General features: G+C 46.6%; 2 protein-coding genes across 4 annotated transcripts in view; one reads left to right on the top strand and one right to left on the bottom strand.

Moving 5' to 3' along the window:
• Nucleotides 1-13,797, top strand: part of LOC310985209 (UTP--glucose-1-phosphate uridylyltransferase-like) — a 283,068-nt gene that overhangs the window by 14,850 nt on the left and 254,421 nt on the right. For 2 of the 3 annotated variants that reach the window (XM_083970732.1, XM_083970731.1), the window contains exons 5-10: nt 150-283; nt 378-675; nt 1,424-1,621; nt 2,508-2,750; nt 3,766-3,870; nt 4,603-4,964. In XM_083970732.1, the coding sequence (XP_083826858.1) occupies nt 150-283; nt 378-675; nt 1,424-1,621; nt 2,508-2,750; nt 3,766-3,870; nt 4,603-4,710 (1,086 nt within the window). In that variant the 3' untranslated portion in view covers nt 4,711-4,964. Of the gene's footprint in view, nt 1-149; nt 284-377; nt 676-1,423; nt 1,622-2,507; nt 2,751-3,765; nt 3,916-4,602; nt 4,965-13,797 lie in introns of those variants that run through there. The other variant, XM_083970733.1, reaches the window with a different exon arrangement.
• LOC310988611 (E3 ubiquitin-protein ligase TRIM21-like) lies at nt 9,343-11,067 on the bottom strand (the record flags this gene model as incomplete). Its single annotated transcript, XM_083975269.1, has 1 exon — nt 9,343-11,067. The coding sequence occupies one exon, from the start codon at nt 11,065-11,067 to the stop codon at nt 9,343-9,345; it is 1,725 nt and encodes a 574-aa protein (XP_083831395.1).

The raw sequence follows: 13,797 nt of genomic DNA, 5'->3' as shown, positions 1-13,797 counted from the left end.
GACTCTAGATTGGACTGAACAGACAGGACTGGACCGGAATGGACTGGTTTGGAGTGGTCTAGAGACTTACCTGGTCTGGTCTCTGACCTGGACTGAACTAGTCTGAACCGGACTGGACTGAGTTCTGCTGTTTTTTATTTGGTCTGCAGCACCTGAACAAGGCGTTCCATGCCGACGTCCCGCTGGTTCTGATGAACTCGTTCAACACGGACGAGGACACGAAGAAGATCCTGCAGAAGTACAAACACCACAAGGTCAAGATCCACACCTTCAACCAGAGCAGGTACGCACACGCACACACACACACACACACACACAGACACACACTCTCTTTCACACTCACACACTCACACATATTTGATGGTTTGTTTTCCCAGGTATCCGAGGATCAACAAAGAGTCTCTGCTGCCGATCGCCAAGAACATGGGGATGAGTGGCGACAACGCCGAGGCCTGGTATCCTCCGGGTCACGGCGACGTCTACGCCAGCTTCCACAACTCGGGGCTGCTGGACCAGCTCCTCGCCGAGGGGAAGGAGTACATCTTCGTGTCCAACATCGACAACCTGGGCGCCACCGTCGACCTCTTCATCCTCAACCACCTGATGAGTCAGCCGGCCGACAAGCGCTGCGAGTTCATCATGGAGGTCACCGACAAGACCCGGGCCGACGTCAAGGTCAGTGCTGCCGCTCGCCGCCGTTGATGTCGGCAGCGTTGTGCCTGAACGCGTTCAATGAACCATCGTTCATGAACTCGTTCATATTTTGGGCGAACATGAACTGAACGTTCTGTATTTCCGCTTGATGAACGTTATTGTGAACGCGTTCATTCTGGCGTTTGTGAACAACGCTCTCTCAAAGTGTGACTTCGTTCAGGAGTGTGCCAGATTTCCATAGAGCCTTCCGGGTAAAAAACAGCTAAAACACTGTAAACAGGCCTTAATATGTAGCGGAAAAACCAGCCAATCTGGCAACACCTATCAGCTGTTTGGATCAGTGGAGTGATACAGCGCGTGGCGGAGCCTGTCTTCTCTGTGTAGAGGAATACTGACCCAGTTGGTTAGTAAAAGATAAACGGGGTTAGAGAGGGAAGTCCAAGTCATTTGACATATTTGAGAATTTCATAAAATAGTAACGCAGTAGTTACTTTTCCTGGTAATTACTTTCATCACGTTGTAACTCAGTTAGGTAAGGTAAACTAAAGTAGTAACTATATACTACTGGTAAAAACTGCTAAAATAATAGCTGTCTGTGGTTCGATATGGGCTGAGGCAATAATTTTGATAATAATAGCTTGTAGCAACATATTGAAAAAGAAAATAAAAGAAAAAAGAACTATGAACTAGTTCATGTAGAACTGGACTGGATGTCGGTGTCTTGGCTCGGCTCGGCTCAGCTCGGCCTCCTGTTTCCTGTCCTCCGCAGGGTGGCACGCTGATCCAGTACGACAACCACCTGAGGCTGCTGGAGATCGCCCAGGTGCCCAAGGCCCACGTGGACGAGTTCAAGTCCGTCACCAAGTTCAAGATCTTCAACACCAACAACCTGTGGATCTCGCTGCCGGCCATGAAGAGGCTGCAGGACAAGAACAGCATGGCCCTGGAGATCATCGTCAACCCCAAGGTCTCACACACACACACACACACACACACACACACACACACACACACACACACACACACACACCTGATGAACCACCCAGAACCAGTCCAGAACCAGTCCAGACCGGTTTTGTTATCTGGAGGCCAGAACCTGGACCAGACGAGTTTCAGGTTTTGGGTCCTGGTGGAAACCATGAAGAACCTCCAGTCTGTGGCTGCTCTGTCTTCTACTAACTTTATAACTAATTATATTGATATATGTTAATGAGTCGATCAGCTGGTGACATCACTACAACAGGACTTTCCAATAATTAATCAATAATTATTGAATATATTAACAATTTTCTGTAATAAACGACTCAAAATCAAGAGGAAATTCACCTGTAAAATCCTCAGATGATGCACAGGTGAGCTCAGAGCCTCCTCCCTTCTGATTGGCTCAGAACCTCCTTCTCTTCTGACTGGCTCAGATCCTCCTCTCCTCTGATTGGCTCAGAGCCTCCTCCCTTCTGATTGGCTCAGAACCTCCTCTCCTCTGATTGGCTCAGATCCTCCTCTCCTCTGATTGGCTCAGAGCCTCCTCCCTTCTGATTGGCTCAGATCCTTCTCTCCTCTGATTGGCTTAGAGCCTCCTCTGAATAAACTGTGTTCATTAGTGAAAAGTCCATAATGAGCTGTAACGACCTTTAGACCTGTCCCGTTCACAATAAACAGGAAAAAGAGCAATTAATAATCAATAATTATCAGCCTTTAATCAATTAATCCACTTTTTAAAATGAAAATAAATTAACATTTGTTCTGATAATTAATTAATTAATTAATTAATAAAAACTAAAAAGGAATCCAGTCAACTACATCCCAGCGCTGTGGTTTCCTACTCTCCTCTGACGCCTTGAATCTCTCCCCAGACGCTGGACGGCGGTCTGAACGTCATCCAGCTGGAGACGGCGGTGGGCGCGGCCATCAAGTGCTTCGACCACGCGATGGGCGTGAACGTCCCGCGGAGCCGCTTCCTGCCGGTGAAGACGTCGTCCGACCTGCTGCTGGTCATGTCCAACCTCTACAGCCTGGACGCCGGATCGCTCACCATGAGCCGGCTCAGGGAGTTCCCCTCCACGCCGCACGTCAAGCTGGGCAGCTCCTTCACCAAGGTCAGAGGTCACGGGGCTACGGGGCAGTGATCCTGGTCCTCTGGGATCAGGTTCTGACATCGTCATCGTCGACTCTTTCTATCTCATCAGTGTTTCCTGGTTTCATTTGCTGGACTGGACTTAAACGGACTGACCTGGTCTAGACTGGACAAACTGGACTGGACTGACCAGGGCTCTGAACTCATAGACCTGGACAGCACTGGCTGGACTGGAATGGGCTTTATGCACAGCTCCACCACTTCCTGAAATAAGACAGCTCCTTTATTTCCTGCTTTACATTATTGGACCAAACTGATTAATCCAGGTATGTATGACCATTGTGACTATTCAGACAAACCTGGATTAATGGTCTAGACTGGACAGATCCCAAATTACTGGACTTACTGGACTGGACTGATCCTGACTTTCTGGACCGAATTGGTCAAGACTGGAGTTATTGGACTGGACTGATCCTAGCTTACTAGACTGACCTGGACTGGTTGTTTCAGGGAAGCAGTAGAACTTTTCTAGCCTCGTAAACCAGCCGCTCCCGGAAATGCATTTCATTTCATTCCGAGGGAGAGTCTGGCCTCATCCCCGTTGTGAGTGTTTGGCCTGAAACCCTCAGAAGGCCGAGCCAATCAGCGTCGCCGCTGTGATTGACACAGCACGTTGGCCAATCAGGGACCGACTGGTGCAAAGCCCCGTCACTACACCAACTTGCTGATTGGCTGAATGGGGTTGTCTGTCAATGCTTCTACTCCCGCCCAGCTCCCGCCCAGCTCCCGCCCAGTCGAAACGCTTACAGGGGGGATGAGGCCAGACTCTCTGAGAAATTAAATGAAATGCTTTTCCGCCAGAGGCTGGTTTACGAGGCTAGAACTTTATCATTCGACTCCATGACTAAAACCCTTTTGACCCAGAGAGAAACAGGTTTCGTCCCGTTGGCGTCATGAGGGCGTGTTATGTTCAGGTGTGTTGTGATGTCCTTGTGATGTCATCGCTCCGTGTCTGACCGAGGCTCCGCCCCCTCCAGGTCCAGCAGTTCCTGGCTCGGTTCGAGAGCATCCCCGACATGTTGGAGCTCGACCACCTCACGGTGTCCGGAGACGTCACCTTCGGGAAGAACGTCTCTCTGAAGGTAACCATAGGAACGCCGACCTCCGATCTCCGAGGCGTTTAAAGGGTTAGTTCACCCAAAATTGAAATTTCACTCATTATCAGACTCATTATCTACTCACCCTCATGTCGACTAAGAGCTGGGAGAAGTTTCAGAGTCCTCCGTGCCTTCTCTGAGTTACAGGGGGCTCCGTGCAGCAGTATTTGTCCATATAATGGTTGCAAATGGATACTACTTTTCTTCGTAACAAAAAGACACACCAAAAAACATCCAAATACCTCCATGCTGCTCGTATGTAATGTCCGTCTTGTATTGAAGCCCCAAAGTCCCAGTTCGTCCAAATTTGACGAACCGGGAAGAGGAGCTTCGAGACAAGCTTGAAAAATAGACTTATTCCAATTTTTCTGGGACAATTTCGCATTTCGGGGCTTCAATACAAGACGGATATTACATACGAGCAGAATGGAGGTATTTGGATGTTTTTTGGTGTGTCTTTTTGTTACCAAGACAGTTGGTATCCATTTGCAACCGTTATGCACTGCTACGCCGAGACCCCCTGTAACTCAGAGAAGCCACGGAGGACTCTGAAACTTCTCCCAGCCCTTAGTCCACATGAGGGTGAGTAGATAATGAGTGCAATTTCAATTTTGGGTGAACTTATCCCTTTAAAGACGCAGGGAAATTATAACGTTGTTGTGTAAACGGTCGTTGTCATTCTCGCTGTTTTTGTTTTTGTTTTTTTACTCCCACCAGGGAACCGTCATCATCATCGCCAATCACGGCGACCGGATCGATATTCCCGCCGGAGCGATGCTGGAGAACAAGATCGTCTCAGGAAACCTGCGGATCCTCGACCACTGAGGCATTCTGGGAAAAAAAGAAAAAGGAAAAGAAAGTACAAACTGAAACAAAAAAAACCAAACCAAAGCCATTTGCACCTTGAAGAGTCTCTTCAGTGAAGAGGACCGGCCTGTTACAGAGACAGTCGCAGCTCGTTCACGTCCATTTCAGTGTAAAGAAGCACTTTGCTGCTCATCACGAAGCTTTTCAGGAAGAAACTCGCTGTTACCGTGGCGATCTCACTGTCATGTCAATAAAACAAATGTGTGACCCGAGCGTTGACTGGTCTTTGTTTCTGTTTTTATTGAAATTTGTCGTTAACCTTTGGATTCGTTTAAACGTTTCCAGTGTAATTAATCAACTAAATATTTTTACACTTTGATATTTCTTCTTCACAGGAAGTCGTTGCATGTTAACAAATTAAAGGTTTTAATTTGGAGGCGTGGCTTCACTATAAAATGAGATAGTTAACGATTCTGTGGCCTCGGTGTTTCTGCTCCTGTTAAACAACAGCAAGGAGCTTATTTTGACTTTTTAATCCACAGCTCTGGTTTCAGGACGAATCTGATGAAATTAAAATATGGAGACTCTGCAAAATAAAGGTATGTTCACTCAGTTGCACATTGTGACGTTAGACGTTATATAAAATATTATATATATACACATACAGTATAATCTTTTCCAAGCTTAAAGGGACAACGAGGAGTTTTGGAAAAGCGAAGTGTTTTCACACTACATTTTGAGCCTCCGCGCACCATGAAATTCTTTGACCGGCGCAAGACAGACTCATGTTTTCATTCATCAAGAATTAAAGTCAGAGGTTCGAAGACGATCACATACCGTCGTAGTTCCGACCATAAACGGTGATGTTATTCTCATGACTCGCCACGAAACCGAAAGTAAAGAAACGCCGGTCGGCTCAACCAGCATTTCCGCCACCACTAATAATAACAAATTAACGATAGAGACAAAACTATATATTTATCGAAAATGGAGCCATTAACAAGTGTGGGTAACGTAGATTAATCCACATTAACGTGAGACTTTTAAATAACCAAATAGAAACTCCTCGTTTAAATCAAAATTGAAAACACAGACTTCGAGAATAAAGTCATACATTTATGAGAATAAAGTCTTACATTTCCTACGAGAAAAAAGTCATAAAATCACGAGAATGAATTGAATAAATGAAGTCGTAAAGTTATGATTTTATTCTCTAAGTTTGTGATTATTTTATTTGTCAATGTGGCCCTAATACTCCGTCGTATGCATGACATCGTTATCAATAAATTTAAAAAATGAAATTTTTATTTATAACAAGATTTATTTTTTAATCTGGAAATGTGGCTCCTCCATCTTTTCCAACTTCTTTCTTTTCTTTTATAAAAGAAGTCATCATATCATCATCATCATCATCATCATCATCATGCTGCAAGACAGAAATTAATTAATTAATTAATAATTTAATTAATAAAATTATTTTTTTTCTGGGAAGTTTTCACCTTTAATTTGAAAGGAGCAGTGAGAGAGAAAACAGGAAATCTCTCTTTGTTTGACACTTTAAAGCCTCCATACACTTAAAGGTACATACTGTAGGAATTACTCTACTCTCTATCTAGCGTTGTGGTTGTATATCGCCAGCAACTCAATTGTATTTTTCATGCTGCATTCACGTGAAATTGGGCAGACGGCAGACGGACAACAGCCGCTGCACGTAACGACATAAACAAGCCTCTATGTAAACAAGTGGTCCGTCAGCATGAGGCAAAACAATACACATGACAATATGTTGTCATGGCGATGTCGTATTGTTTACCTGACCCACGTTTTACCCCCAAACGTGGGGACAGTTGCAACATGGATAAAACCTTGCAACATATTAAACATACATTAAATTTCACTCATTACCTTTTGATTTTTGTCTCAAGTTAGTCAGTTATAAATATCTGGGCGTCCACAACGACAACAAAATTTAACGTCTGCAGCACTATGCTGCAGATGCTCTACAACTCAGTGGTTGCAAGTGTCTTTTTTTATGCTGTGGTTTGCTGGGGAAGCAGGTTGAAGGCAGCCGACGTCAACAGGCTCAACAAGCTCATCAGGAAAGCTGGTTCTGTCCTGGGAGTAGAGCTGGAGTCTGTGGTGGAGGTGGCTGAGCGGAGGATGCTGACGAAGCTGTTAAGCATCATGGACAACACCTCTCACCCTCTGCATGCCACACTGGCATCCTGCCAGAGCTCCTTCAGCCAGAGACTGCGACCACCCAAGTGCACTACAGAACGCCACAGGAGGTCTTTCCTCCCTGTGGCAATCAGACTGTACAATTCCTCACCCTTTGCTGGGAGGGGAACATAAAACATATCTAATTCTTAGATCGTGTTTTTCGGACTTTGTATTACAGCATTTTTTAAATTAACTCATTGAGTGCCAACCACGGAATTTCTCGTTTTTCGTTCCCATGCGTTGAGTGCCAAAAACGAGATTTTTCGTTTTTTGCTTTTTTTTTTAAATTATGAAAATAGACACTTTAATACACATTATATGTAAATTTGGGGACTCTACGACGAGGAGAACTGAAATAGATGACGATCAAAGTCACATGACAGCTCATGATCTGGAAGTTTTTATCATAACTCGGCTTTTGCAAACGGAGTTCTGCATGCAGATGCAGCGCAGATGCAGCAGCTGCTCTGCTCTCACCTGCGCTGCTGCTCCAGCTGCTCGAGCTGCTCGGAGCAGAAACAGGAAGCTCTCAGCCGACTGTCCCGCCCGGTCTTCACCTCGAGCAACACCGTGTCCTCCCCAAAGTCCCCCCGCGGTAAAATCTGATGGTCTCTGGGCCAAAGCAGACCGGCATCACCGACCCGTACCACAGAAGGACCGCGACCACCGGCGGGACCGGTCTTCCCGAGCCGCGGTGGCCGACAGACCCTCACGCTCCGCGGGGAGAAGCTGTGACACGGCACGGTGCGTCTGTGTTAGTGTTGTTTAGTGGCGCCCCCCCCGCCCCCGATGGTGGATTTGTGAATAGAACAACAATTGTTGTATATATTTATCTTATACGAGCCCTTTGATCCATAAATGCGAGTGTCGGAAGAGCGACAGACACAAACAGAGCACCTTTCATAAAAGGCGCTCTATCTACTTTTCTAGAAAAAAAGGAGGGATTTTGGTGAAACCCAGCCATGTTTAGCTTGACTTTTCTCAGGAACGGAGGCACGTAGAAACAAACGATTTGTAGTCATTTGAAGCATAAAGTTAAACCTTTCAATTGAGCTACAGTATGTGTTGGTGGCAATAATATAGAATACACTATGGCTCTACATAAAAAGTCAAAAATGGTCTAAATTGCCGGTACACTTGACTAAAACTTTGGAAAGGAGCGTGGCACTCAATGAGTTAATGTTGCACTGTATTTAACTTTTAACTTATATCTAGGTTGCTTCTTTGTTGTGTATATTGTCTAGACATTGCAGGATATATTTTGTCGTATATTTTCCTCCTTGTATCCTATTTATTTTCAATTTTCTCTGGAGCGGCCTGGCCGAATAATTTCCTTCGGGATGAATAAAGTTTTATCTAATCTAATCTAATCTAATCTAATATTATCTTACATATTTATTTATCCTTTTAAGCTGTTTACTCTGTTAACTTGTTTTTTCAGGGTTTTTATCCTATCTTATGTTTTTAGATTTCAGCTTTAACTCCACAGTGTTTCCTCAGGGGGGGTCTTCCACGCTGGGAGCTGTGTCTGGGCTGCTGCTGGGGGGCGCTGTCCCTGGGTCCCTTCGGCTCGGCTGGCTGTGGTCTGTCGGGGTCGGGGGGCCTGGGCGCTGGTGCCCCCTGTGGCACAGCCTGCGACTCCTCCCAGTGTGGACGGCCCCAAATAGTGTGGGAGGGAGGGGCTTAATTTGTAATTGTTTTTTCTATTTTCTTGTTTATGTGTGTAAAGCACTTTGTGTTACATGTCTATGTAGGAAAAGTGCTCTATAAATAAAGTTTGACTGATTGATTGATTGATTGATTGATTGATTGAGTTGTTTGTTCAACATTTAACCAAAGGGACTGCGGTAACGGAGGAATCTTCTTGTTTTGTTTAATCAGTCCTGGATATCATATTAATGATTATATAGAGAAATAGGATTTAACAAATAAATACACACAACAACCTCAGTGTGTTATAATGTTCTACATGATGAATATACAACATTTGTCAACAATTACAACATCTCTGATAAACATGTGTTTATATTCACAAGAGTCATAGTGATCAACATTTACATTAATAAACAACTGCATCTTTTTCTAACACCCTAAACCAGACTCAGTTTATTAACAGATTCATTTCAGTGATAAACCATTTTACCTGTTTCCACTGATCTAATCAAATCGTCTGAAGTAACAAGTGATTAAACAACAGTTATCACACAGTTAACGTTCCTGTGTGATGATGATCTGATGAAGGTTAACTCAGTAGGAAACAAAAATATTTACATTGTACAGTATTGAAACTAAATATTTAGGGTCTGGGCAGCTAAGCTGCAAGGACACTATTGTATTCCTAGGAATTCTTCTTCTTCTTCCGAGGAAATCCTACTTCCCATGGGCGAAAACTCACCAAACCTTACATAAATGTTCAACCCCATGCCAGATTTACTCAACTCCAAGGACGTGTGACCCCCCCTCCATCAAGTTCTCCAAAGAATTAGATGTTTTGAGCTGTACAGTTTGATTGACAGGACAGATGATCAGAGGGGAAGAGTTTTTATCTTCATCATTACCACAGGGATTGCAGAATGGGTGTAGTTTGTCAGTGAAGCAGCAGCCAGTGAAGGAGTAGATGAGAGCTGCAGCATCTACGTCATAAAAGGAGACCAGACCCTCCTCATAATCCACAAACACCCCCACCTTCTCAAGACCAGACCTCAGATTGAGATCAACTGAGGGGCCAGCAGCAGCGTTGTACTCATTTCCATTTCTCATATATATCGTCCAGAGACCATTATGAGGAGTCAGTGTGACGTGTCCCTTTCTGTTGATCGCCTCTCTGGCCACTCCCACATCCCACTTAGTTTTTCCTTTGACCTGAACCTCAAAGTAAAATCTGCCTGAAGAGAAACTCTGTTTCCCTAAAACACAGGGACATTTAGAAAATCTCTCTGGGTTGTCTGGGAGTTTCTTCTTCACATCACCATGATGAACTTGTTTTCCATCATCAGACAGGATGAGTTTAGGATGTGCTGTATCAGGATCCAGAGTCACATCCACTGCAAACTGCTGGACCATCTTCATCTCAGCCTTCATCTTCAACTTAAGCTTCATCTCCTCCATCTGTCCACGGATCGTCTCCTGCAGCTGAGACACAGCTCTCACCACAGTCCCCTCATATGATGGTGGACGGACTCTGACCTGTGTCCAGTCCTTGGTGGGTGGAGCAGCTTTCAGAGATGGGAAGCTTTGGAGGAGGTGGAGGTGGTCTTCAGAGAGTGAGAGCTGCTCCACCTCAGTGCTTCTCTTCTTCAGCTCAGAGATTTCCTGTTCCAGCTCTGTGATGAAGTCTTCAGCCTGTTTCTCTGAGCTTTTCTGTTTCTCTTCGATCTCCTTGATGAGCTGCTTCAGGCCTCTGTCAACAGACTCCTTCAGAGCAGTGAAGACCTCAACACCTTCTGCTTTCTCTCTGTCTGCAGCAGCTTTACTGATCTTCACTGACTGTTTCATCTCCTCAATCTTCAGTTGTCTCTTCTGGATCATCTGCTGAGTTTCAGCCTCTGTCTTCTGCAGCTCTGCCTTCTTTCCTTCATATTCTTCTCTCAGAGGAACAAACTCATGAGTCTTGTGGTCTAAAACAGAGCAGAGCACACAGACACATGTCTGGTCGGTCTGACAGAACAGCTCCAGAGGTTTATCGTGCTTCCTACACATCCTGTCCTCCAGGTTCTCCACAGGCTCCATCAGCTGATGTCTCCTCAGACGTGACAGTGTCAGATGAGGCTCCAGGTGAGTCTCACAGTAGGAGGTCAGACACACCAGGCAGGACTTCAGGGCCTTCAGTTTGGTTCCAGTGCAAACGTCACAGGGAACTTCTCCTGGTTTGCAAACTTGTTGCTCTGAGCTGCTGCTAGTGGTTTTCTGTTGAGCTTCATGTCTGAACTGAGCAACAACCTCAGAGATGAACCTGTTGATCTCAAGCTGAGGCCTTGTTTCAAAACTCCTCTTACAGATTGGACACTGACACTTGTCACTAACGTCCCAGTGCTGAGTGATGCAGCTCTGACAGAAGTTGTGTCCACATGATGTACTGACTGGATCAGTGAAGACATCCAGACAGATGGAGCACAGGAACTGATCTTCAGACCTCAGGTTGCTGGCAGCAGACATGTCTACACACTGAGGGAGAGAAAACAAACATTCATTTAATAAGTCTGTCACAGTCACAAGTCATCATAGTGATTAAGTGCTGAAGTTGAAGGTAACTTGATTGGTTTCGGTTCTTGAAGATGGTTTGCCTTCTCATTAACAATGAGACCAGGGGAACTGATGAAGAAGGATCCATGTTGAACTTTAGGGAAATAAAGGTCAACAGGACGGCCCCACGCCCCAGGTAGAGAACTGGACTTGTTTTGCTTCTTGAAAACAGTTCACCTTCCCAGATGTGAATCAAAACCCAAGAAATGGAGACTTTCAATGACCACATTACCTCAGTGGACAGCAACATCAAGTTCACAAGGGAGGTTATGAAGGACAATAGGTTGTTGACTAAATATTGGCCCACGGGTTAAATTTAAGCCGGAATATCCCTTTAAAGCAAATACATGTCCATCCCAAAGACAAAACAGCCAGACACAAACTGAGCAGTGTTATGTTGTCGTCCAGTGCAGTGAGGAATGCTCTGACCTCAATCAGCACAGAGTAAACCTCAAGCCCCATCCAGGAGTTTTTCAGGGCCGATTTAAGTACCAACCTCGAGGCAGGGACTCCTTTCGGCCCTCTAAAAGTTCCTGGAGATGGCCCTAAGGGGTTGGTTCCTGCAGTAGAGACACGTACCAACAGCACCGACCCCATTAAATTACCCTGAAGTTCCTACAGTGGATATGTACCTAAACACACCGGCCCGACTGTCGGGCGTCGGCCATAGTCGGGGAAAGTCGGACGACGTCAGGTTTGCGTCTGTTTGGTGTGTTCGCATGGAAGCAGTCGGGTCCTGTCGGGCCCGATTCCACATGCACAGTCGGGGAGCGTCGCACGTCGGGAGACTAGACTCGTCGGGTACTCTGATTAGCTGTGTGCTAGTGTGGCAAGGTGAAGAGGGCCCGGGCGGGGATTGAACCCACACCTCCCGGGTAAGAGTCACGCGCGCTTGCCAGTCACCCAAAGGGACATCCCCTTGGCCAAGTAGCCAGGGCGCATGATCAATTGGGGGCATAGTGACAGGAACCTCAACTGTCACATCTCTCCCCCTCTTTTCACAAGCACGTCCTCGTGCTTCCGCGCAAGCTGCCACACATTAGGAATCCATGGACCCACCCCTAGTGCTACATCCCCTTGGCCAAGTAGCCAGGGCGCATGATCAATTGGGGGCATAGTGACAGGAACCTCAACCGTCACACTAGCTATGGCTATTCTGATTGGCGGTGCCCTAGCGAATCAGCGCTCAGTGTGTGGGAGGGGCGGAAGTGAGTAAGTAAACAAACGGTGCAGTCTCTCCTTACTATTTCCCTCCTGCGATGTCTTCGGGCAATAACGAGCTTGAGAGCAGACAACACGACCATTAGCTCAGCCAGAGCGATCATTTTGCTGCCAAGCTTTATTTTCCAAAATGTACAAAACCATCCATCCATCCATCTTCCTCCACTTCATCTGGATCCGGGTTGCAGGGGCAGCAGTCAGAGCATGGGATACCCAGACTTCCCTCTCCCTGGACACTTCCTCCAGTTCCTCCGGGGGACCCCAAGGCGTTCCCAGTAGGGATGTGGAGATTCACCGATTCATATCGGTGGTCTGATATAAACGTATGCGATGCGACTGCACTGGTAGATTCAGGGCACATCGGACATAATTTATGGTTGAATTTGCGATGCATCTCTTCTAGCCTTCTACATCGGTAAATTCCATGGTTAAATCGATCATTTCATTTTCCGAGGCAACCTGAACGCACCACCGTGCGGTGTGCAGCCTCCTGCCCCTAACAGGTAACAGCAGCAGCAGCAGTAGTCACAGCCGCCAAGAAAAGTAAACAGTCTGAGTGAAGCGGCGGGTCAATACTCGGCCGTCAGCGGCTGTAACTAGGAGCAGGGCCGTGGTAGTGGCTCTGGTTGTAGTGAGCTGGGAAGCGGTGGTAGCCGCGGATGCTAACTGCTAGTTAGCGGTAGCGGTTAGCATCTGGGACAGCTAGCAGGGCTAGTATCTCTGTTACTCTGCTGCAGCAGCTTCACCTGAGCTCTGTCACTGGCTGGCCTCCCGGGTGACAGAGCCCCTCACCCTATCTCTAAGGGAGCGCCCCGCGGAGGAAGCTCATGAGTTCATGACCATAGCTGAGGGTGGGAACATAGATCGACCGGTAAATTGAGAGCTTCACCTTTCGGCTCAGCTCCTTCTTCACCACAACAGACCGATACAATGACCACATTACAGCGAACGCTGCACCGATCAGCCTGTCAATCTCGCATTCCATTCTCCCCTCACTCGTGAACAAGACTCCAAGATACTTAAACTCCTCCACCTGAGGCAGGAACTCTCCCCCGACCTGGAGGGTGCAAGCCACCTTTTTCTGGTTGAGAACCATGGCCTCGGACTTAGAGGTGCTGATTCTCATTCCAGCTGCTTCACAGCCTCAAACCGCCCCAGTGCATGCTGAAGGTCCTTGCTCGAGGGAGCCAACAAGACAACATCATCCGCAAAAAGCAGAGATGAGATCAAGTGGCTCCCGAACCGTACCCCCTCCGGCCATTGGCTGCACCTAGAAATTCTGTCCATCAAAATAATGAACAGAACCGGTGACAAAGGGCAGCCCTGCCGGAGTTCAACACGCACCGGGAACAGGTCTGACTTACTGCCGGCAATGCGAACCAAGCTCCTGCTCCGGTCATACAGGGACCGTACAACCCTCAG

The sequence above is a fragment of the Trachurus trachurus genome, assembly GCF_905171665.1.
Source record: "Trachurus trachurus genome assembly, chromosome: 1".
In the NCBI taxonomy this organism is placed as follows: domain Eukaryota; kingdom Metazoa; phylum Chordata; class Actinopteri; order Carangiformes; family Carangidae; genus Trachurus; species Trachurus trachurus.
This window is presented reverse-complemented; position numbering and strand designations above follow the sequence as displayed.